The 22,289-nt window shown below is 37.8% G+C and overlaps 2 protein-coding genes across 4 annotated transcripts; one reads left to right on the top strand and one right to left on the bottom strand.

Moving 5' to 3' along the window:
• The first annotated feature begins 1,976 nt into the window (after positions 1–1,976).
• LOC137274595 (uncharacterized) lies at positions 1,977–13,673 on the top strand. Of its 2 annotated transcripts, none has more exons than XM_067807869.1 (7): positions 1,977–2,101; positions 4,387–4,453; positions 5,848–5,929; positions 6,542–6,632; positions 6,906–7,033; positions 9,201–9,359; positions 11,681–13,673. In XM_067807869.1, the coding sequence occupies exons 3-7, from the start codon at positions 5,863–5,865 to the stop codon at positions 11,986–11,988; spliced, it is 753 nt and encodes a 250-aa protein (XP_067663970.1). In that variant the 5' UTR covers positions 1,977–2,101; positions 4,387–4,453; positions 5,848–5,862; the 3' UTR covers positions 11,989–13,673. The 2 variants fall into 2 exon arrangements, with proteins under 2 accessions (XP_067663970.1, XP_067663969.1); XM_067807868.1 differs by lacking the exon at positions 1,977–2,101 and adding an exon at positions 3,715–3,779 and having other exon boundaries at positions 11,681–13,244.
• Positions 13,599–22,243, bottom strand: LOC137274596 (vacuolar ATPase assembly integral membrane protein VMA21-like). 2 transcript variants are annotated; one of them, XM_067807870.1, is made up of 3 exons: positions 22,145–22,243; positions 18,222–18,340; positions 13,599–15,970 (listed from the first exon to the last, which is right to left on the bottom strand). In XM_067807870.1, exons 1-3 carry the CDS (start codon positions 22,168–22,170, stop codon positions 15,828–15,830), a joined length of 288 nt encoding a protein of 95 aa, XP_067663971.1. In that variant the 5' UTR covers positions 22,171–22,243; the 3' UTR covers positions 13,599–15,827. The 2 variants fall into 2 exon arrangements, with proteins under 2 accessions (XP_067663971.1, XP_067663972.1); XM_067807871.1 differs by having other exon boundaries at positions 21,674–22,188.
• Positions 22,244–22,289: the final 46 nt, after the last annotated feature.

Genomic DNA, 22,289 nt, shown 5'->3' with positions numbered 1-22,289 from the left:
GCTAGGGGAAGTAGTAGTATATAGTACTAGTTTGGGTAAGGAGTAGTATATAGTAGTAGTTCGGGTAAGGAGTAGTATATAGCAGTAGTTAGGGTAAGTAGGAGTGTATAGTAGTAGTTAAAGGAAGTAGCAGTATATAGTAGTAGTTAGGAGAAGTAGCACTATATTAGTAGTTAGGAGAAGTAGTAGTATATAGTAGTAGTTAGGAGAAGCAGTAGTATATAGTAGTAGTTAGGAGAAGTAGTAGTATATAGTAGTAGTTAGGGGAAGTAGTAGTATATAGTATTAGTTAGGAGAAGGAGTAGTATATAGTAGTAGTTATGAGAAGTACTACTATATTAGTAGTTAGGGGAAGTAGTACTATATTAGTAGTTAGGGGAAGTAGTAGAATATAGTACTAGTTTGGGTAAGGAGTAGTATATAGTAGTAGTTAGGGGAAGTAGTAGTATATAGTAGTAGTTAGGAGAAGTAGTACTAAAGTAGTAGTTAGGGGAAGTAGTAGTATAAAGTAGTAGTTAGGGGAAGTAGTAGTATATAGTAGTAGTTAAGGGAAGTAGTAGTATATTTGTAGTTAGGAGAAGTAGTACTATATTAGTAGCTAGGGGAAGTAGTAGTATATAGTACTAGTTTGGGTAAGGAGTAGTATATAGTAGTAGTTAGGAGAAGTAGTACTATATTAGTAGTTAGGAGAAGTAGTACTATATTAGTAGTTAGGGGAAGTAGTAGTATATAGTAGTAGTTAGGGGAAGTAGTAGTATATAGTAGTAGTTAGGGGAAGGCGTAGTATATAGTAGTAGTTATGAGAAGTGGTACTATATTAGTAGTTAGGGGAAGTAGTAGTATATAGTAGTAGTTTGGGTAAGGAGTAGTATATAGTACTAGCTTGGGTAAGTAGTAGTGTATAGTAGTAGTTAGGGGAAGGAGTAGTATATAGTAATAGTTAGGGGAAGGAGTAGTAGATAGTAGTAGTTAGGAGAAGTAGTAGTATATAGTAGTAGTTTGGGTAAGGAGTAGTATATAGTACTAGCTTGGGTAAGTAGTAGTGTATAGTAGTAGTTAGGAGAAGGAGTAGTATATAGTAATAGTTAGGGGAAGGAGTAGTAGATAGTAGTAGTTAGGAGAAGTAGTAGTAGATAGTAGTAGTTAGGAGAAGTAGTAGTATATAGTAGTAGTTAGGAGAAAGAGTAGTATATAGTAGTCGTAAGGAGAAGAACGCACTTTGATGAAGAAGAACACGTTATTTGAAATAATTTTCTCATATGTCATCGCCATTTCTGTCCACACTGACACTAACTGAGAAGGTTCGGGTATTTAGTATTTCTTCTTCCCGGTGCCTTTGGTTTGGTACTTCTCCTCTGAATGACCTTCGGGGAGTGCCTGTGTTTTCTACCACGAATACAGCCCTTGTGACTCTCGGGGTGCTACAGAAGGATGTTCAGGAAACTTCTCCGAAATGTTCTCATGTACTTCGGATTTTTGTTGTACCTGGGAGAAGTATCGTTCGCCCTCTTCGATGACTGAGGCAAATACATTGAGCTGATGATGAGGAGGAGTGAATGGTGATCATGTTGTTGATGATGGCGATGCTAATGGTGATACAGGTAAAACGTAGAAATGCCTTATGTACAATGTAACTGCAACTCACCCTATAAGAATCCCAGTTTTCGCCACAATATTCCCTTCAGTATTAGAACATCACCTCATCACAAAATGACAATAGGCATACTTAGTTCCATTGCTACTGGAGGCTGCGCATTGTTGCTTCCCGCGCACATCGATAAGGAAAATTATCAGTAGAACCGGCCTCCTTGTTTAGCGTTAATACTCGTATAGTCTCGCTTCCGTTGTCAAGAGTCCGCACAGGTAACGCTTTCACTTAACTGTTGCCAAGGCCCCAATAACACATGTTGGATCTCGAAAATCGATTCTTTGATTCGGTCATGCCATAGTTAATAGGTTTTATTGACAGAAAACATGAGTGACTTTTTGCACCGGACAGTGGTTAGTTTGGGACATTATGTCTTGTTGGTCTGCAGCCAGAAAAGCAAGTGAGAAGTAGCATCCAGAACATCAACATAGGATTAAGAAAGTCTACATCACGGTTTGTAATAGATGTTGTCGTCAGGCTTCACGTCATCAAGCGTCCTTCTGCTCGTCTGTTCTTAATGACTGTTATTTAGTAGCTGAAGTTTCGTGCTGTTATATCGGTTTATGGCAACTTGCGATGTTGATTCATACTTTCATGATTTGCCATCTGTTGTTGAGTTGTGTTTTATTGGACTGTGTTAAAGAACGATGCCATTTGGAGCACCGTACGATATGGCTATAGGGTGCAGCTTTACTGGAGAACCATGAAGTTCTGTATGTGGGTGTTAGTGTTAGTATGCTAGAGACCCTCTTCGTTTGTTCGGTTGACACACTGGATATTCAAAAGAAAGGCCGATAATGAAGAAATGTTCGGTCTGTACTTCTACTAAAATGAACTGTCCTGGAGCAGTTACTGAGAAAGGTTCTCACGAAATATATGTGGTTGTAGGGTGGGTGAACGGATGGAACAGCATTAAAGCCTGTATTCTCCTTTCATTCAATGAATATGCACAACAGTGACATTTCACGAAGACTACCTTGAAATACAGTCTAGACACAAATCACTGCAATGTCCATGTTCACTTTCACATTCTTCGAACACCATAATATAATTACAGTATAACATTATAACCTCCGGAATCAGAGCCCTCGTACTTGGATTGATGATTCTATTTATGACATTCGCTGATGTAAGTTGGCTTTTATCGTCTGTAATAACGAGGTTTTACTCAACAATGCTAATAAAACGTAGTAGTCATACCTATTTCATTACTCGTTCGTAACCTAAAAATGGACGTATTTACTTGTGGCATCAACAGTTAACTTACACTTAATTATGGACACCCATTTGTCCGCAAGCTTCCGTCGCTTTGACAAGACAAAAGTATTTACAAAATTCAACATCCTGTTTTCATAGGGGGTAATAGCATGGAGGAAAGAACGAACCGAAAATAACTCAATTTTAAACTATAGCGCCAGTGGGCTGGCCCATAGGGATGGAAATGCGCCTATGGTCTTAAATCCTGGAGAAAGGTAGGTGTACAGGCATGTTTTGTCCCATTTACCAAGAATATCAGGGGAACTAAAAATGCATCCATAAATTGGAATTGCGTGTGAATGTCCGCGCGTCGTGAATGTTCAAAAACATATCCTTTTCAATTTCTAATTATTAAACACATTAGATACTCCACAAACCATAGGACATCAAAGTTGATGCCAGAATGAAGTATCTGTTCTCTGCCGATGTGAAAGTGTAAATGTTGATTGATGTTGTGCTCTATGACTCATATCTATGCATCTAAAATGGCATTAGATTCAATGAGATTGTCAGACTAAACACCACGATTCATGCCCAGAAACTCGGTTAAGTTGTAATTAGTTTCTTTTCCTTACTACAATCACTCAAACTAATAGCCATGTTTGGAGTCTGGATCAACCTTTACCTCCCTATTAAGCAAGTTTACCATCACTTTGCGTAATAAACATAACATCGTGTTATCAGTTAATAACATGCAAGCATGACAGACACGCCCGGTTAGCTGCAGCCAATGTGCATGCAGATGTCTATTAGTGAACAGTCATTACAGGTAACAATGCACCCGCTCTGCATGCGATCAATAGCTCAATAGTTCTTTGGCAGAAGTAATTGTACCAACCAGATCGTTTAGCCGACTTTCTTGTTATTCTGTGCCGTAAGTACGAATTAGAACGTATACTGGGAGCTTTTAGTGGGATCAATTAGATTGTATATTCATGTTTTGATTGTCCGGCTTCAAATGGAACTTGTACATGGTTGTGCTCCATTGCCTGGGCGTTTTGTGTGTGTTAGAGCGATGGGTTTTCTTTGCAAATATACTGGAAATCAATAGCGGTCAGGCATCGAGTTATGGGAGTTGACACGTAGAGAGGGTAGAGTGAGGATAGAGTAAGCCGACATGCAAACACACATAGTAAAATATACAGCAAACCTAACTACACAGGATGTGAGTTTGAGGGGAAGGTGGGGATTGGAACGTGTACGAGAACTACTATAACATTTGCGGCCAGTGTTTCACCACGGCATTACTCCTAATGGCAGGTTGAATAGTCATTGTGTAAGTACACATTTTGTTACATTCAATTATTTTTCTCTAAATTGTTCATAAGTGAAAGGTATTGCTTTGGTAGAACTGATAAGTAAACATGTGAAAAAATATTATAAGTTACATATTCATATTGTGCTGTGTTCGTGTCTCCAAGTTAATTTGTCATAATTCTTACGACATTTTAGTATATTGTACCGTTTGTCATTTCCAACAGGTCTCTTCCTCATTCTGGATGATACAGCGCTACTTCGGATGGCGAGAAAACAATTCTCTACCTTAAGGTAAGGTAGCTATTTCAAGTTGTCATGGAAACATAACAAAATAAATCGAATTGGAAGGTGTTGTGAACTGTCGGTACTAGGGACATTCTTGGATCGTTAACTGTGGGCATCCTGTTGAACTAAACTGGGCTGTGTATCTGAAGGGTTTTAATTTCTTGTTTAGGTCGAGACTGAGTGCATTCATATTAAATCACAAAGAAGAAAGCAAGCACCTTATTGCCACTGCCATATGATATTGCAGAGTACGTAAACGGCAAATCGTGAATCGGCATTTAGTTACTCAGAGAGCGTTTGCTGTCGGTCATCTGTGATGAATGACTGTGACAGATCGGACCCGGGGACATCAAGGCAATTACAGATCAATACTTGATCATTAACATGGAATGCGGAACCAGTTTATTTCTAACGGTTAAGTCCGTTTCATATGTTCATATTTCATGATAAAACGCTTGACTTGGATGGTTAATCAAAACACCTTGGACCAGATCGAGACCTGTAAGCAAAGAGCTCTATGCGGTATATACATTTCACACATTACTGCAGTGGTTTGATAGATCGTCGTAACATAGGGTCTGGTGTCCTTCATAAGCTGTCCGTTTTTGGGGGGTTTTTTTTGTCTCAATGTCTCAATCTACGTAATATTTCATGAAAGAATTATTGATTTTACGTCTGTAGGAAAGTTATAATAAACATACAATTATGACTCAAAGAAAGAGGGTTTGTTCCGTACGTTATTGATTGTACGTTTTGGTTGCAACCTGCCTTAAATGATTCCAGAGAACAGTTCCTTGAGTAATTGGTTTCCAACGTTCATGGCAGTCACCAGCATCAGTACATGATCAGTGCATGGGCAGTGTAGGGTATCATTCATAAGTAGCAACATCTGATTTACAGGTATCTGAACAGCAAAATGTATACAATATATTCCAGATTACTTCTGTGTATAGCAAACACATGAAACCACCAATTGTGTTGATATTTGTCGGAAGTGGCGCTATAAGTAACATGTACGAATTGATACATGTTACAACTGCCTATAGGCATAAAAAATATCATCTGATACAATTAATAATTTTGGCTTATACACACAGAGTTTTTCATGTAAATTAAAAATTGACAGGTTGTGCGTGTGTTTGTGACGAATGTCTCCAACCTGGCAGGATACGCTCAATTTCTTTTTTTGCGAACTTCCGGTATCATCACTATTTTCATACTCATTGACACATGCTCATGATGTCGGAATTGTAAGCTGGCTCTTTTACTTCGCCGAAAGGGTTTTGTCACTTCTATTCATACACAAGAGGCAACTCTAAACCTGTGCGGCAGGTCACGTTATCATTTACACACAAACACAATCCTCGGTCATTTGCTAAAAAAAATGGTTGTTTCCTCAGGGGCAGCATGAAGAGATGAGATTGCAGCTATGGGTTTTCCTCACGGTCTCCCTAACCACACTGACGTACAATATTAGCAAAGGTAGGCGTCAAACACGTCTTGGAAATGACCAAGTTGTATAAAGGCTCCATTCTCCCCACCAGAAATGGTAGATGTCAAAATGTCTGGAAACGTTAAATATTCTGATGACATGTTGCACATATCGTCAGCTAACTCTTTCTCGTCTTTGAATTTCCACGTATTGGTGTTGTGGCATGATCAAAGACAGAAACAAGTTAGTAAATACGCTGATATTACTTTATCTTAGAACCTGGATATAAGCGTTTCTTAGTCCCAAGATACTGCCATGTCCTTCTACTTCTTTTCGAGTTCTTATTATTCTAATGTATGCAGGAAAGCTACCTGTGGGACCTTGCGTTCTGTCTCGTTAAAATCAGCTGAGACGGTTGCAACTGCTTCATGACAAAGTGCGAATGTTGCAGCAGAATCAGTAGATTAATGTAGTTCGTTGCAATGCCCATGTCCTGCTTCAGGCGTTACAACTAGTAAGTCTTCGTCCTCCACAGTGCCCGTATCATCCTTCCATCGCATTATTAACAAGACAACTTCAGATCCTGTCTAACCCGTTTCATTTCATTTCCTAAAGTGATGGAAACATGGTAAGTTTGTATAATTCCCGTGCTGTACTTTCAGTCAAGTGTTGTCTGAACGAGGCGGAAACTCTCACAGCAGAGCCCTATCCGCAAGGCATTGTGTACCCCAATATGGATTCTCTTAGAAACGGGTAGGTAATAGCACATGCTGGCTGAGGCAATGAAGTACGTACTTTTCTGTAGAACTCATAGAGTGAAACCCAATTGTGTAATAAAAGAGTTTAAATTACAAAATTTGCGAAACAAATAAAATGACCACATGATTCAGACTCTAGTAGTTTAGCTATGACAAAGCACCTGGGCATCACTAGGACACCATCAGTGTAGGTATCACTTGACCATCATCACGTACACAGTTTATTGTATGCAAGATACGTGTGTTTCAACTGACATCATCTTTACAGTGCCCCGCAGAGGTGTTCCTGGGTGATATTCTCGCAGAGATACCATGACGTCATCCGGTTCCACATCACTGATTGGTTCGGTCCCGCCTCTCAAAGTTGTACAAGAGATTATGTCGTTGTAAAGGATGGTACGCAGAGCTGTCATCTTATAAAAGGACGAACGTTTCTTTGGGGTTTTTGTCTACCACATGCATATCAGATTATGTGCTCAGTAACAAAATACATGGGAAGAAAAATCAGATAAAAACTAAACTGCCTACTTATAAAAGGACGAACGTTTCTTTGGGGTTTTGTTACATCCACTCCATGCATATCAGATTATGTGCTCAGTAGCAAAGTACATGGGAAGAAAAATCAGATAAAAACTAAACTGCCTAGGAGAATAAAACGATGAAGTTTGCTTACATGATTCTATAAGTCCTCCCCTATAACAATTATTCAATGTGGATTAGGGTTGGGGTGATATGTTGTGCAAGTGTACTATTTCCTCGTACTATTTTCAAAACAGCCACCTTGCCCAAAGGTTTAAGTTTGTAATGCGTCATGACAAATTACTTTTCAAGCAGCTCGCGATGTCCTGGAACAGAACTGGTACTCAGCTAGTGAACCTTATTAGGCCACTAAGAATGTCTGTGGTCAGTTACACTGCCTTTGACAATGATTGTCAAGTCTGTCACGGAAGGCGGGCTACAAACTTGATTATTTAGACAGACAGCTTTAATGTGCGGCATTCCTAGTAATATTAGTCGAGCATATTCATTTCTAGTTCACATAACGGTGTGGATCTACGACACAATACTTTCAGATACAGACGCGGTGTTTGGAACAGAGGGTGGTAAGTGCGGTTGGTTACACATTATACAATCACCTTCAGAAAAAGCCAAGTTATATTGTGTTTAGGTTCCGAACGCATGAAGTTAATCGTACTTCCAATTACTGTCTGATATGTTTATGCCAGTGTTGAAGTGATATTACGGTACACACGTTATGTTGACATACGCGAAAACGTGAAGAACTGATCGTGTATGTATTACTCTTGTCCTTGGTATTGTTCACAACCAGCGTCATGCCACCCTCCATATGTCAACAATTGATGTAAGGAGATATTTGGGTAGAACTGCAAACAGAACATCGAACAATGGCCAGTAATTATTGTGATCAATAAATGTCTAGCGTAAGAGTGTTGTTAAATGATTACAGCATCTCAGATTGTTTGATTAATGATCCACGGTTCAGAATGGTTGACGGGCACAGCGTGGATCGAGATTAGTTACACAAAGCAATTGTGTTACACACAGATAAGATCATGGCGGGGTCAGTCTGCGTTGGTAAAATCTCACCTTACGGAAAGTTGCGTTTCGTGTAAACTTACTAACGTCGTGTTCGTTGTTGAAGTCTTGGAAAATCTGTTACGTTGTTAAGAAAGGAAGACGTTCCAGGAGAATTTCCTAATGTGTGCAACCTGGATATATCTATAAACTAGAATCAGGCCCTCATTATGATACTTGAAAAGGAGGTGTAAACATGGAAGTGAATTTTGGGTCATAGTTTTTATTAAGCATCATATTTTCCAAGAAATCACCACGTAAGTATTACTGTCATGACGTGGACTGCGATTGTCGTTATAGTACAGAAAATAATGCCTTATACGGCGAGTGTGTGTGTGTGTGTGTGTGTGTGTGTGTGTGTGTGTGTGTGTGTGTGTGTGTGTGTGTGTGTGTGTGTGTGTGTGTGTGTGTGTGTGTGTGTGTGTGTGTGTGTGTGTGTGTGTGTGTGTGTGTGTATTTTGGGAGGGGAGGAGAGGGTGGGAGGATAATGTTACTCATTTCGCAGTCAGTAACATTACATGTATTTAAATGCATTACGATATCTTAGGTCCACGACAGTTTGGAAAATACGTCACGACGGGGTATGTCCGTGTGGTACTTTCAAGATATTCATACTCATAAGACAATCATACTCATTCAAACAATCGGTGAAAAACAGAATAAAATGAAACTTCATCAGTTAAACGAATACATAGAAATTTGGTTCAAGAGAGAGTATGTTTACCTTGATTTTTTCGTTAGATATCAATCATGTGCATTGTAATATACTAAAGGTCACAAAACAAGTAAGAAAAGTAGCGTTAACAGTATATAGTATACTGAACAGTTAAAGAAAAGCTTCTACCTTCTTGTCAGTTTTTAAATGGACGACATAAACAGGAACGCTTACTTTTATGAGATTCCATTTTTTTAAACGTGCATTTCTTTTGTTGTTCAGTGTTTTATGACCGTACATCTGCCCCTACAGGCCCCAGCCCCCTGAGCCCCAGTCTGAGGGTGGTATGCGGGGACACACATTTCAAGGGAAGCGTTACCTCGACTTCCGGATCCATCTATATCCAGTTCCACGTGCAGGTGGACGATGACAGTAGAGGTTTCGCACTGGAGTACTGGAGTGTCGACAACAGTAGGTAGCACTGGAAGTTATTCTTCCTTTTAGATTGTAGAGACAGTGCTTTTTTGCATACCAGTGTAACTTTGCTTTGAGTTCACATGTGTTGTACAACGTGCTTTCTTGAGCACACCTTCAACACGTTAGTTAGGACTTTTGAGAAGTCGCCAGTTCGCTACACCTTACGATCCTTGACTGACATTGAATTCAATATATTCACGTCACGATTGGCAGAGCTTTCCAGTACCGGTTTGTCATTATACTTTCACAAATCACACGACACCTTGTACCTCCCTATACACAGAGAATTACTTCCTACACCTTATACCCAACAGCCAGGACAAAGTTTCCGTGCATCTTTAGCCTACAAATAAAAATAGATACGAAGAGATTGCATCATCCTATCTACCACCCCTTTCATTATTAGAAAAAAGGGAAAAAATGCCCATTCTATATGATGTATAATGATGCATTGGAAATCAATACATAAACCCATTTCTGTATGTTACAACCAAAACCGAATTTATCCAAAAACATCAAAATAAATTTCTTGGAGACAGTATCAAAGGTTCTTGGGGTTTCAAAAGAAGTCTGATGTTTTCTGAAATGCACTTTCCAGATATGAAGCCGGTTTGATATTATTCATGAGGATATTTGGTGATTTATAATTCTGTTTGTTGAAGGTGAAAATATTTTGCATAATACATTTAGAAATGAGATTCAATTCTTCAGAAATCTTCAAACTTTGGATGGTTTAGGAATACAAGTAATCACTCCCCCTTTTGTCGTCATTGTCTTAGAGATCCTGTGAAAAGTGTCCCTAACATAACTCAGGACCTATATATTTAAGATATATAAGTTTGTAATGTAGAATTTTATACCTAGAGCATTACGTCCTACACCCTATCCTCCACCTAGGACACTATTTCCATCCAAACTTACATCTGACACCATATACGATGACTTGCCCTCATCAACCTACTTTCTACACCTAGGACGTTACTCCCTGCACCATAAGCATGAAATATGATGAAGATTGTGTGCTTGAGTTTTATTCAAGTGAGTGCAGTAATGTCGATTACACGCGGCCTACTGAATCTGGTTACCCAGAAATCCCTGCGGTACAGAATCTGCTGCTTAGACGTGGTGCAATGTCCGCGTCAATCAGTGTAATAACGAATACAGTCCATAGACTCTCTATCCACCATTCAAACAGCGGATATTACCATGTATTGACATTTTCACGAAACGAAAACACTGTCACGAAAATGACTGACATGAAATTAATCGATGCTTATTGCGGCTAATATTTTTTTAGTCTCCTCAATCAGTAGACTTTTTTATTTTCAGTTGAAATGGGACTTGCCATAAACAACAGATAATATCAAAGGGAACTACAGTTCATGGGACTGAAGTCTTTTTCTCATGTGTTAATTTGTTTCTGTAATGAGGATAAGAGGTTGTTTCTTATCATAGTAACATAGACATAGACAACTGTTGCAGCTATTATGGTTGAACATACCAGAGTGTATCGGGTGTCCAATTCTAACAGCGTAGTTACCATCGCTGTTTTGCTTTTAATGCTCCTCAATGCAACATGTTTGCGCATACTATCTGGGTTGATTACTCTTTGGCGAGAATGGTTGGCATTTATATTGTCATGACTGTAGCAGTTTAACACAGACATTTACTAGTCATATCGCTACGATCGTTTTGTAGAAAGAACCCACAGTATACCAGAAAATCTACATAAACAAAAGCACGTAACAGTCTAAAGCCTCGCTTTTTTGCAGCAAGACACATGTTTTGTTTATTGGCCGTCGGTGCGCCAAGTCAAACGTTAAATGTGTTTGAGTTTGACGGGCCAAATTGCCTCAATCGTTTTTGATGTCCTTTTGAGATGTCTTACGGAACTGTTCACAACTTAAAACAGAATTTCATAATCTAATTGTACGACCGGAAGTCGACAAAAAATGGATGGAACGTGCCATGACAGAATGAACCAACCGTTTAAACTACTGACTTAATGTGGACCCTATACTTCATTCTCCAGTTTTTAGTTAGTTAGTTGTGACTCAGTCATGTGATCGTGGTTCCTGGACACTGCTTCGCAATTATTATGAGTTCATTACACTATTACATGACGTCATTTCCGGGCACATTAACCAGCGTATTGTACGTCGAAGACCTTCATCCGGTATTAGGCTTTTCGTCCCATTCTAAAGGCTAATGCAACTGAAATGTCTGTTTATAGAGGCTGTAAACCAAAGTCACACATCATTTCGCGTTGTCACATCCAGTGTTTGATATACGCTGTCTCTTCATTACGTTCACAGCGCCCATCATGAACACGCCCCCAGTTTACACCACAGCCAACTACATCCTGATTGTCGTCAGTCTGGCCGTTACGGCGACGTTCTTTGGTGGCCTGACATACCTGTTCTACCGTGAGAAGTCCAGAGAAAGAGCGGTCAAGGCCGGCAAAATGAAACAAATGTTACAACGCAGAAGGCAGGGTATCAGCGGTATATCGGGGCTGGAAGATTCTGGCGTGGAACAGGGAGATGACTTTGAAACAAGTAAAACGGATGTGACGTCATTTGTTGAAACACCTTCCCCAGTCTCTAGTAACTGGAAAGTGTGACGTCTGTGTTTGTGCCGGATGCACCATGTTTGCTAAATCAGCATTATACAGACAAAAGGTCAGAAATACATAACGAATTGTCTGACGCCGTGCCTTCTGCGGGTACTTGCATTTAAAAAAAAACAACTGATGACAAAGACTTTTGCATTATATGGTTACCATTTGTCTGAATACGTTGTTGAATGGATCATTTCATTGCGTAAATCATTTCCTTATTTTTATATCAATACACAAATCAAAAAATGAGCTCCAGATTCTCCGTATAACGAGAGCGATAGTCAACATTCCACTGACAAGCCTTGATGTAACTAGCATGCTATACAAATTGGTAATCAATCAAAGTCAATATGCACGCTTTCATTGGATGACAAGGCGTGTGTTACAGCTGACCCTCTTCCACGTGGAGGCGAGGAACCGGCATACTGCAGGAGTTTGGTCAGCTCTTGGAAGGTTGTAACTATGGTTGGCTGGTTTGAGGTTTAACGCCGCACTCAGTGAAGTTCTAGTTATGTGACAACGGCTTGTAAATCGAGTCTGGGCCAGAAAATCCAGTGATCATTATCATGGGCGTCTTTCTACGCAAGAATACAATGAGATGTGTCAACCAAGTCAGGGAGCCTGACCAACCGTTAGTCGCCTCTTACGACAAGGATGGGTTACTGAAGATAAGACTAATTCTAAGCTGGATATTCACGGGGAGCTGTGTGGCTTTACCTACGTTATCAATATTCCAGCAAAATCAATACGTCGTCAGAAATGAGTCTCGCACATTGTTCCCATCTGAAGAATTGAACTCGAGCGTGACAAGCTAACGCTTTAACCACTGGGATACCCCGCCGCCCCTACTATGACAAAAAAGGTGCATGTCATGTGTTCCTATTGAAACAAATTAATGTGTACACAGAAAATTGTTATGTTTTTTTTGTTTTTTGTTTGTTTTTGTTTTTGTTTTTTTTGCAAAATGCGATTCCCATAGTATATAAGACAATACTTTTCTGTCTTCTGGCGTTTCTACCTCTTCCAAAGACGATATATCATTTGCTTATCTTCCCCTTTTATTTACTCATGTTCCTGCTAAATTCATATTGATGCTATCCATGTTGTAATGACCATTGTAAGCCAAGAAGGCATCGTAATGAGACGCTGGACATTTCCTACCAAACTGGGAGGCGATACTGTACAAATAACAAAATTGATGTTGGGTGTTGTTTCGATTTTAAATGACGAAAAATAAAGTTGAAATTCATACAAAGAAAGTTTTGTCACGTTTCCATTTCTTCATCATGGGAATGCGATAGTTTTGTATCCGGGAAAATAGTTGAGCTTGCGTTAAATCCAATCTTTTCATATTTGTTTCATTCGGTACTGTCATCATGTATCTTCCATCCAGTATGGTGTTGCCATTACCTCCTACTGAGAGAGTGAATAATCCCTGGAAAAAACTGTGATAGTCCACGGCATGGCTCATTTCTGGATAGGTAGTATCCTTTATTTAAGAATTGAGTGTTAAATGGTGTCATCATGCATTTTGAAAGGGAATGCAATCCATGTTGCATACCACCAACCATGCATGTCTACTGAATGTTCAACCAAAACTCAAAAGATCAAAAGAAATTGGCACATTTTATTCCAAATCCATATATACAGGATCCATAAGTTGATACCAATAAACTATTACATACTCAGATTCTTTGTTAATTATTTAGGAGAGTACTAACACCAAGCAACAGATTCCCCTCGCCATTTTGTTGGCTGATCAAACTGTTTTATGGCATTACATTTCCATGAACCGAAACTAGGCTATGCACTGCAAGAACTAATCTTATTCGATTTGCTGATAATGGGAAGAGGCAGGTTTTGTCACATTACTGCTCTGAGCAACTCCTTTGATGCCATTTTCTATTTCTAATAAAGAAACTGCCAAAGCTACAATCAACAGTTAGTGAATCGGTTTTCTATTGTTGACATATTACAAGAATTACTTTAAACATATTCCTTGCCATGATTAAATCATAAACATGAACAACAAACAGACCAATTTTCATATATTACTAGTACATTGAAAATATTATGGCTTATGTCTGACCCAACGTTAACGTTTTTACCATATATGGCTAATACACGATTTTCAAATATCCCTGATAATCACGTAAAAAGGAACTTGACATAAGAAAAGATTATTTACTTCAATATTGAAATGAAATATGAAGAAAAGCATGCCCACATTCAGTAACTACAAAGCATCTTAAAAGATTAGAATCAATTTTGTTTTAAGCTTACGTTGATAAAAAAATAATAACGAAAATGAAAACTGTATTCAGGAATGAATACACAAAACCATTAGAAAGTACTGTTACATTCAAGTAATTATGAGTACTTCAAACATGGGGAATTCATATTAAAACTGGTAAATTCAAAAAACATCTGGAAAACAATACGGGACAATTTTTATGGATAGCAACTTCTTGAGTTTATTTTCACGACGTTTCAGGGCTTATCCTAGCCCCCTCATCAGGTTGAAGCTGAACTGAACAGTAAGGCTAACTGTTAACAGTTAACTGTAACTGATAAGCCCCGAAATGTCATGAAAAAAAACTCAAGATGTTGCTGTCCATAAAATTGTCCTGTATGGCTACACCAACTTCTAAATGCCTTTGAAGAATCACATCTAGAAAACAGCATTACATAATGTTAATATCTCCTATACGACATAAAATGTTTGTTCTTTATTGTACAATAAAGCACTAAAGAAAGATTAAACTAAGAATGGAGAAGTGCTTCAAAGAATGATAAACAACAACCAGGAGTTATCTACATCTCGAATAAAATACTAGGAGACATCCATCTGAAACTCCTTGGTGAGACTTCAGATTTCTTTTAGAACGTTTTATGTTCCCAAGAATACTATGCTGTTGAAAAAAACTGTCCTATGTTACACAAACTACTAGTATATAAACTATTTACTTGACAAGCCAGGTCGAAATCTGGTGTTGTATGTAAGAATTATGTGACTGAATGCACTGGCACTGAAAGATATTTTGTCTCAATGATCCCATGAGAATATCAAACAGTTGGTGCCTTAGCAAACAAGAGTTGTATGATAATCATTGTAACTGGACTAGATTCAACACTGAAAAGAAACCTTCACATGAAGAATGAAATCCAACAATTTGTTGGGGCGTTTTTGCACAAACCTGTGCTGAAAGAACAAAATATTTCTACCCATATTTACTGACTGATCTGACAAAATGCAAACCAGCCTGAAAAAACACATCCCAACAAAACCAAAATAGCTATGTCACTAAGATGCCATGACTTATTTCCCTTGAATTAACATCCCATCAATTGAGGCAATACACTTGGTGTATTGCTTTTATTGAAAAGAGATATTTGAAATGGGATCCTAATAGCACTGTACGTGAAATTCAGACAAGGAAGACAGCAGTTTGTACAAACAGTAAAGAATGATGCATGTTAGGCTTGGATAATCCCCAGCAAAAACTACAATAGATTATCACATCATTATGTAACTTTACCTGTCAAAATTTACAGTCAGTATAATCATTCAGTATCTCTCACCACAAATGTTGTACTCAATATTAAATGAAACATTGTTTTAAAAAAGTCATGCTCTACATGCATATTGCAAATAGTAGATTCCTCTAAACACAAGCAAACACTAACAAGATGTATTTTGTAAAACAGACATTCTATTATTGACAGTACACTGTAATAAAGATGTGTTCCCAACCATGTATTTATATATAAGATGCAAATCCCTTGGAAATGTCCAGATATGTACACAGGAGAGCTGTAAGATTACAGAGTTCTATCTTGTGTTATTCTATCTTGAAGGGTGGTTGTGGCTTAGCATCTTCTGTCCATGCTACATATATAAACATAAAGAGAATGATGTGCACCACAACAATGGAGACTATCGCAGAGTAGAAGTAGCTGCTCTCGTGGGGCATCCCAAACACACCTGCAAATAGAAACAGCAACATAAAATATGTGGCTTTCAGTCACTTGATGGACAGCATCAACAGTTTATCTCAATCATCAACACCACCATCGGCTATGAAAGCTGATATACAGAGTTGCCTCCCTTGGTCAAACGCCAGTGATATGCATGGTTGATTTGTTGATTACTGCACACTCAGTAATATTCCTGCTATATCAGTGTATGAAAAAGACCTATCTGGCCATCTGAGACGGTCTAGATTTCTGACTGATGGTCTACATTTACAGCCAGCTCACCAGATGGTCTGGTCAAAATTTTAGATGTTCCATACATCTGAGTGAATTCTTGGTGTCATGTTTGGTTAAATCTGTATGGGGCTAGTAACATTTTGAAGCCCTGATATCTGGCTGGGTTTTTGACTTACTTCATACATTGGCGATCTGTAAATAATCAAATCTGGACCAGACAATCCAGTGATCAACAGCATGAGCATTAATCTACATAATTGGGCTACAATGATGTGTCAACCAATTCAGTGAGTCTGACCAACTGATCCCATTAGTTGTCTCTTACGACAAGCATGGATTATTGTTGATCATTTATAATCTGCATATGTCTCTAGTCAACATGGAAGCTGTAATATTTAGGTGATGGACCCAAACGTTAATCTGATCATTGATCAGTAGCAGATATAATGTGGACACGAGACAGCTGACACATAGTACTTTATACACTTGAAATCAAGGGCCTACTAAAAGGCTCATTCCCACTTACCAAACTTACCGGAGGGATTAAAAGAGATTAACAGTTACGGGTCAGTGATTGCGAAGGGGTGAATTTGTTACTCCTGCTTTTGGCTGTGACATAACTTCACCCAACATGCCAATCATTGACTATCATACCAATCTAATGACAACTGGTGAACATATTTTACAAGATATACAAAGTGAATAATATTCATATCATTTGCTTCTAAATGAATTTTAACTGCGTGAACTCTGCCATCACTACACAAGATGTGAGTGAATTGTGGTTACAGCCATTAAAAGATGCTCCCCTTGGAGACAACATTAATCTCTTCAAGGACTATGTGACTACCTACTGGGTGAAAGGGTGATCATGGCCATGTTAATGTTTTATCATGTCAGAAATGAAGGTACAAGGACAAAAAATCATGTAGAGGAATGGCATCATAAAGTGAGTGATGTGTTTGCCAAACGCCACCCCAACATTTATAGTCATTGACTTTTTTAAGAAGGAACAAGACTGGGTAGAGGCATATTTTCCCAGACCTCCATCTAGGAAAAGAAGATATGTTGAACTGAAGACACTGAACTGAACTGGAAAGACAACTAACAACTGGTGGCAGAACTGTAATGTCATATATTGACTCAGTATCAATTTTACTTGATATTAATGGTATTTCTGTGAAATATTGTTGTTTTATTCATGCAATATGATTTCTTAAGTTGTGTAACTTGAAAAGATTGACTCACTGAAAGATGAGAGTCCTCCCACTGTAGGCAATTTTGCCACAGTTTCTGACAATTTATGTTGGCGATAAATAAACAGAATACTAAACTCGCTTCCATGAAATACTATTTTTATTAAACTTGTTACAAATTTAACTTTTGCTCATTTGATACCAAAACATTAACTCGTTTCATAAAAATGGTATTACATGGAAGGTTGTTTAGTATCCTCTATTTATCACCCCCCAGTGTCTTCTTCTACTGGAACAATAGGTGTTGGGTAAGTGCAAAGACCCCTACTAAAATATGTTCCTTGTTAGAACTTAGAGTGGTGAGTTGACAAAGAGAGATAATCATTGTCAACTACAAATGACCTAGCAGTAAGACAAACACAATGTACATGCTGTAGAACATTTTTTTCCAACATGTAAAAGTTTTATTATGTCATAATTTTAAAGCATTTCAAAGTTTATGCAAGCCTTTTCCTGACATTTTGTCCTACATCACTAAGGGAAACACATCGAAAGGTCCTAATCTCACTAAGTAATTTGTGTATAATAACAGCAGTTGACTGTGCAAATAAGTAATACAAATTCAGTTCTCAGCTAGCCATTAAGACACTGACACTGCAACATGGTGAGGATGGAATAAATGTTAACTTCACACAAACTGAATAATAAAGATGACAAAGACATAAGTAGTGTTTCTTTTAAGAAAAGTCATATAACAATAGCCAATTTGCTGTTAGCTTGCTCTGCCATGTTTTGAAAGAATGGTTATTCAAACTTGATTGTACAAACCTTCAAATATAAATGATTTACTGAAGAAATATGAGAAGATCGGACAGGTGATCATTCCTATGCTGAACATGATCATTGTCTTCATCACCTTGCTGTTGCTATTATCGGCCATCCGTATGCTGCAACAGATTGGTAATACATATAATCCAGCTTCACAGGAACATTATATTCATCGTGCCAAATGTCATATCAGTCATTCCAGAACTTTCCAAAGATATTATGCACTACAGAAACATGATAAATTGACTGATAAAATAACTGTTATAATTGGGTGTTGTCGTCATCATAATTTTGCAAGAGTAAGTGGACTTTCAGTTTGGATAAGGGCTAACATATGTCATATTTGGGATTACACTTTCTTAATAAAGTACAAATTCTAGTACTTTTGTGGTTGAGTCCCATCTGGGATTCGAACCCGCACCCTTTGAATGGCATTGTGTAATCATGGTTAAGGGCTATTCTGAACATTCAGAGCAGTTTTAAAGTTTCATGTTGCTTGATAAAACCCAAAGGCACAGGTGAACAGTGTTTGAACTCTGTAATGTTTACCAGTCAGGCAATAGGATAAAAAGATCTAAGACCAATGAGGCCCTGATGAATTTCAACAATCAGTATGATCTTCATTGTCAGATTGAAGGACATGGCTAATCCTCTTTCAGTTAGAATATGTAAATGCAATTTAAAGGCAGTCTTCAGTCTCTTTATTAGATGACATCAAACACTACAACTACGGCTTTGCGAAAAATACTTGAGCTGTGACGATATATCATAGTATCGATAATCATGATACTTTATCAGAAGATACACATATGGATACTTTTTTCGTATCATGATATGTATCGTTGACTTTGAAATTGTTCATTTTCATTAGAAATTGACAGTTATGTCAAAATTTACACTGTTACTTGATACAAAAATATACATTTTTTAAAGAAAATAACTAAAGATAGCATATCGTGTCAAGATGTGGTGATACATCTCGTATTGTGAATTTTCTGTATCGTCACACCTCTATAAAATATGCTACAGAAAAGTTGAAATACGCAAAATAATAAATACCAGCATATGAAAAAAACACAAAATATTTATGTTTACACTCTGTCAATGTCAAAATTCCAATGGGTTGCGTATCACATCAATCCAAGCCAGTGGAAATTAAATCTTTTCCATCCCTAAATAATCAAAATTAAACCAAAACTTGAATAATTCTAAAGGCAAATGAAATGTGCAATAGAGACAGAGTACCAATCTTGGTTTGGAAACCCTTCACTAATTGACCCATCTATATGAATAATGACAAATCAATTAGCGACTTTCTGTAAACACATTGAAAGTGGTGAGGAAATGTCGTAAATTTCCGCATGCTCAAACTAGTCAAAGTAACATACCTAGGTTTCAAATACTTACAAACAGAAATATAACCCAACTTCATAAGAGGACGGCTACTTTGACAATCAGAATCAATTGCCGGTGATTATTTTAAATGAACTTGTAACATTAGCTATTTGCGGCATGGAAGTGAAACATCACGATGGGAACAATGTTTGGAAAAAAACCTAAGTGATGGAGAAAGACACAGCTGTCATATCATGAAATAGCCATCTTGGTATGTTTCATTACAACAAATCGGTTGCAGACTAAGGCACGTAATATTTCTTAATGCACACATGGGTAATGAGTGAGTGATTGAATGAGGTGAAGTTTATGGTCACAACAGCAGTACTTAAGCCATATTGTGACTCAAAGTGACCATAAATTCATGATAAATGCACATATTCTTGAAACCTATCGATGAAGGACAGTGAGAGCAACTAGTATATTACTGTAACAAGAAATAAAACTAGCATATCTCTCTAAAATAGGATTTCAAATTGGGACAATACGATATATAAATGCTGAGAATCACCAACAACTGAAAGTAGAATACCACTCTACTCTAGGGATCATGGGGACTTAAAGTACTTTGGCTACCTGCATGGACCCTCGCCAGATTTATACCATGCCTTCAGCTATTTGCGACTGTACTGATATTTCGCCACAACAAAACAACAAATATTCTTCGATTAAATGGATGTGTAGAGCCAAACTGACTTGGAAGTTTTGGGACCACAAATGGGAAAAGCTGTATTTGGCATCGTTGAGTGGATTTTGTCATTATTCATTATTGAAATTTATTATTAATCTCATATCTATTATACTTATTTGAAATAAATACCTGGATTTGAAAACGATGGTGGGTATCTGAAATTACAGAACTGGAAATACCCACTTAGCTTTAACATAATGGGTATCACACCCACATGGTCAAAAGCTAATCTGGAATGCCGCCTATCTGTATTTCATTTAGCACTACTGTTAAAAAACAACTCCCAAACATATCTGTTACTATAAACATGATGAAAAGAGCTAAACTACAATGACAGACAATTTGGAAATTGTTAAATTGCAAAGCATGCTAAAACTGATGGCAATGATACTTAGTCAACCTTCATAATTCAATTCCATGATACAAATATGTGGTATGCACATGCATAGTATCTATGTTAATGCATGAAATTTCAATCTTGATTAATATCGAACCAGGAAGACTATACAGACAGGGAGAGGAAACTCATCAAAAAGCCCAATAATGTATGCTGCAGGTCATTTCGTAACCAGTGTATCCAATATGGTGGCAGTATTTAAGATTGAGCTCGGTTTATTTCCAACAGCTGATTAAATTCACAGTAACCATTCTACAGAAGATAAGTTCACTATTTTGTCACTTCAGTTTAAGCTAAATAATTGGTATTAGTGTCAGTATTAGGACAGTAGATTTATAGTTTCAAGTTGGTATGTCATAGCTGACAACAAATATTCTTTCACACATTTGTTTAATTTTTAGAAGGGAAAGATGCCTTTACTTGAAAGGTATTTGAAAGTAATAGTGATAGTTTTATAACTTAAAGAATTGTTAGGGTGTATTTGAGGAGTGTGAAAAATATGACATATAGCCGTTCTGTTCTGATCTGCCACTGAAATACTACACGCCGAGTGTTTCTAGTTATTTTTTCAAAAACATCTTTCACATACATCTTTAATTCTTATGAGGGGAAGATACTGTCAGGTGAAATATGTTTGCAAGTAATAGTGATAGTTTCATAATCTAAAAACGAATGTTAAGGTGTATTTGCAGTGTGAGGAAAATATGACACATCGCTGATCTGATCTGATACGCAGTTGAAATACTAAACACCGCTGTTTGAGTGTTTCTAGACATTTCTTCAAAAACATCATGCGTGTGAAAAATATGACATATCACCGATCTGATCCCCCATTGATGCTTGTGATACTTGATAGTTATAGTTCCATAACTTCTTTCTTTCTTGTTGATCTTATTAATATTATGTCAAATATTCAAGATTAGATTCATGGTGACAAAAACATTATTGACTACAGCCTGTTCGTCTTACCTCGCCGCCATCATTGATGATATTTGTGCCGTTTCGGGATGCTATGGTTGCATAACAGAGGATACTGTGACAGTTTCTGGTGATTTTTGTACTGTTTTGGTGTATATGAGTTCAGTTTTGGTAATTTTGAGTTCAGTTTTGATGATTTGTTCACCGTTGGTACAGTGGGCCTGATATAGTGCGAGGATTGCTCCGCAGCGGGGGTCATCGCTGGATGCCGCGTCCGTTAAACTGCATTCCAGCCGCAATGTCATGACATAATTCATTCAAAATGGGATTAGAAACAGAAACATATCACAAAGGGAACGGCCACAAAGACGAGAGCCAACAAACATTTCATATAACACAATAACCGTGATAATCCAAACCATATATTCGACTTAGGATTTCTAAAGAAAATATGGTTAGTTACAAAACGACACTCAAAAGCATCCATGACAAGAAATAAATGTCAATTCATCACAGTGATACCTCGAAATACGACTGGATTCCGCCATTGTTGAGGAAGTTGTAACTCCGCAGCACGTAGGCGGAATCGCTGATAAAACATAGCTGAGCCCTAGAGTTTGGAAGTGCGACTGTCGAAGACAGTCACGGTTGGGAGCAAGACTTAAGA

The sequence above is a fragment of the Haliotis asinina genome, chromosome 2 (genome assembly GCF_037392515.1).
Source record: "Haliotis asinina isolate JCU_RB_2024 chromosome 2, JCU_Hal_asi_v2, whole genome shotgun sequence".
NCBI classification, from domain to species: Eukaryota; Metazoa; Mollusca; class Gastropoda; order Lepetellida; family Haliotidae; genus Haliotis; species Haliotis asinina.
This window is presented reverse-complemented; position numbering and strand designations above follow the sequence as displayed.